Source organism: Monoraphidium neglectum, assembly GCF_000611645.1.
Source record: "Monoraphidium neglectum strain SAG 48.87 unplaced genomic scaffold scaffold03816, whole genome shotgun sequence".
In the NCBI taxonomy this organism is placed as follows: Eukaryota; Viridiplantae; Chlorophyta; class Chlorophyceae; order Sphaeropleales; family Selenastraceae; genus Monoraphidium; species Monoraphidium neglectum.
This window is the reverse complement of record NW_014009813.1, coordinates 1-3,049: the sequence shown is the minus strand read 5'-3', so window position 1 is coordinate 3,049 and position 3,049 is coordinate 1. Positions and strand designations below refer to the sequence as shown.

Below are 3,049 nucleotides of genomic sequence, written 5' to 3'. Positions count from 1 at the left end.
GAGGTGGGGCGGGGGGCGCGCGTGCTGGTGTCGGCTGCACCTGTGCCCCATCTTATCATTGCACTCCTTTTCCCCGCCCACCGGCCTGCCCGCACACGTCCTCTGGATTCCCTAGCCCCCCTACCACACATATCCGCACGCACACATCCGCACACACAAACATACACACACACACACGCAACACATGGCACACAACCACCCCTCAAAGGTTGATCTGGATCTGGCCAAGGCCGTGGCCGAGAACGGGCCAGCAGAGGACGACGAGCAGCTCAGGTGCGGCCATGGCAGTCGGGCACTTCCGATTGGGGGGCACGTAATCGGCGCAGCTCCGTGCAACAGCAAACCACTAGGGGTGCAGGACGCTGACGACGCTGCCTGTGGGTTTTGAAAGGAATGCTGTTTTGCCCTCGGGAAGCGCTGATCGCGCGGGTCTTGGGTTGTCTTTGGGGTTGGCGGACCAAAGGGGGGAGGCCGAAGCAGCGCGCCGGGTGCCGGCGCGGCAGCTGCCTGTGCCACTCGTGCTGTATTTGGGTGGCCACGGCGGGCGCCGCCCGCCGCCGCCCCGCGCCGTCGCGTCCCTTGCTACTTTGAGCCACCCGCGCGGCCCAACCCTGAACCTGCAGGCGCAAGCTGTGGCTGGACATCGCGCGGCGGGTGGTCCAGGATGGCGGCGGAGAGGGTGAGGGTGACCGTCCCCGTCAGCACCCTTCCCCCGAACACACGCACAAAATCAGACACGTACACACACGCGCATACATGCACACTTGCACGCCGTCGACCCCGGCACGCCTCTTCCCTGCCTGCCCCAACCTACCACGCGCGGTCCAGCCCCGCCTTTTGCTCCTCCCGTCGCCCACCCCGTCCCCGCCGCAGCTGCCTCGCAGCTGCCCCCCTCGGACGCATCCCGAACGCCCCTTTATCAGCGCCACCATGCACTCCTCATCACACACTTTTCTGCCAAATCATCCTCCTCCCGCATACATAAGGGATGCCCTGTCTTTCCTCACTCCCAACTCCCACCCGACCGCCTCCTTATTCCTCCGCCCCCCACCCACCCGAATTCCCAGGGGACCAGGCTGAACACATAGCAGCTGTTATGGGCCTGTTGAGAGAAGCTGGTGGGCAATCATTCATGTGTCTCTTCATACAACGCGTAATGATTACAGCCGCAACCCGGCATGCGCCTCGCCTTGCTCGCTCGTGGCATCGTCTGCGCCACGTGCGGGCCTTGAACAGCGGGGCAGGCGCGACAGCGCCGGCGCGCCTGCCGCAGCCCCTTACCCGTCCTATTCCCACAAGGCGAGTGCGGTCGCCTCGGCTCGGGCCACCGTTGGCCCCTGTCCCTGCCTTGTCGACTTTCCACCTCCGACCGGCGGGCCCCCAACGACGTGCCGCCCCCAGGCGGCCTCCTGCGCATTGAGGACGTGCTCCCGCTCTTCCCAGACTTCGTAACCATCGATGCATTCAAGGTGGGGGTGATACGCACCCAGAATATTTTGCAGCCAGGGCTCTTGCACCGGCGGTTTCTCGCGGGGCCGCGGGGACCTCGGGGCCGACGCGCCGCCGAGCAGCGCCGCGCCACGCAGCGGCCGCCGCCGCACCTGATCAGCCCAGCCGTGGGGGAGCCGCAACCTGCGTCGGAGCGGCGCGCGGGGGGCGGCGCCTGGGGGACTTGTCGCAGGCCCCGGCATCAAGGCAGGGCCTGTGGACGGCCCGCACAGCCGGCCTCAAAGCCTCCGCCCCCCCTCCCCCCCCCCCCACACACACACACACGCACGCACGCACGCAAGCAAGCACGCAAGCAAGCACGCACGCACGCACGCACGTACGCGCGCCCACGCACGTACGCACGCGCACACACACATACACACACACACACACACACACACACACATCCACCCACCCTCTCTCGCCCCCCTTGTGATGTCACATGTGACCCTCCATTCCCTCCCATCAGGCAGCCATCGTGGACAGCCTGCAGCGGTACAGCGCCCAGATCGACGCCCTGAAGCACGAAATGGACGAGGCAACACAGATTGCGGGTGCGGCGCGCCGCGCCGCGCCCTGAACATGCCTGTGTCTATATGACAGGCCCAAATGAATTGTGCACACGATACGTTTGATTTAGGGGTCACTGCTTTTTGTTTGTCTGCACGCATGTTTGTGGGGTTTGTTGTTATGCGTGCACGTGGGTTTGCACGCCAGTGGGCGCGCACGCGCCTGGCCCCGCCCTTGCCCCTCAATAAGATGCGCTCTGCGCAGATTGATGCTTGCACCTATGTGCACAAAGCTTCTAAATCAGCATCCGACACGCTTCAATACACAATCCCATCACATCCCACTATAACGCGCGCATGCACGTGCACACCCCCCCCACACACACACACACGCACAACACACTCACACGAACTCCGTTTTAATCAATGTTCGCTCCCACTACACAACAATTCCACACAAAACATCTGCATTCCGGCCTGCCGCAAAACGCACTCCCCGTGATCTGCAGAGGCGGTGCGCACCGACCTGAAGCTGCTGGGCAGCCGCACCGCCACCGTCGCCGCGCGGCAGCCCTGCGCGCGCTGCGGGCGCGCGCTGGTGGAGGCGCCCCCCAACCTCGGGGGCCTGCCCAACGGGGCGGCGGTGCCTCAGTTTTACGTCTACCCAACGGGTGGGCGTGCGGGGATCCAAGTTTTGGGGCGTGTTGTCCTTGCTTCCTGTTTGGCAGGGGCTGCTATGACTGACTGCTGTTGGTTCGGGGAGTCCGAGGGCCTGAGACGCGCCCGACGTTGCGCAGCAGCCTGATGGTGCGGTTTGCGCCTGGTCTTTGTTGAGCGCGTCAAGCGGCGACGGCTCTGATCGCGCCTCAAACCGGCAAACGAGCGTCGCTGAGAACGGGCGCTGCACACACGTGCCCGCAACGCCCCCGCACAACGGCGCCCGCAGGCCTCGCCTACCACGTCATATGCGCGGCGGAGGAGGTGGCGTCGCTGGGCGGGCCCCAGCGCGCCAAGAAGATCCGCCAGGCCCTCACCCGCCTCTCCCGCGCCGG

At 65.4% G+C, this 3,049-nt stretch overlaps 1 protein-coding gene across 1 annotated transcript in view; it reads left to right on the top strand.

The window, feature by feature from the left end:
• MNEG_13424 (Vacuolar protein sorting-associated protein 18) overlaps positions 1–2,068 on the top strand; it is a gene marked incomplete at both ends in the record, with an annotated part of 4,413 nt that extends 2,345 nt beyond the window's left edge. Inside the window, 5 exons of the mRNA XM_014038104.1 lie at positions 209–273; positions 624–679; positions 1,068–1,118; positions 1,402–1,469; positions 1,958–2,068. Of these exons, the coding sequence (XP_013893558.1) occupies positions 209–273; positions 624–679; positions 1,068–1,118; positions 1,402–1,469; positions 1,958–2,068 (351 nt within the window). The remainder of the gene's footprint in view (positions 1–208; positions 274–623; positions 680–1,067; positions 1,119–1,401; positions 1,470–1,957) is intronic.
• Between the last annotated feature and the right edge of the window lie 981 nt (positions 2,069–3,049).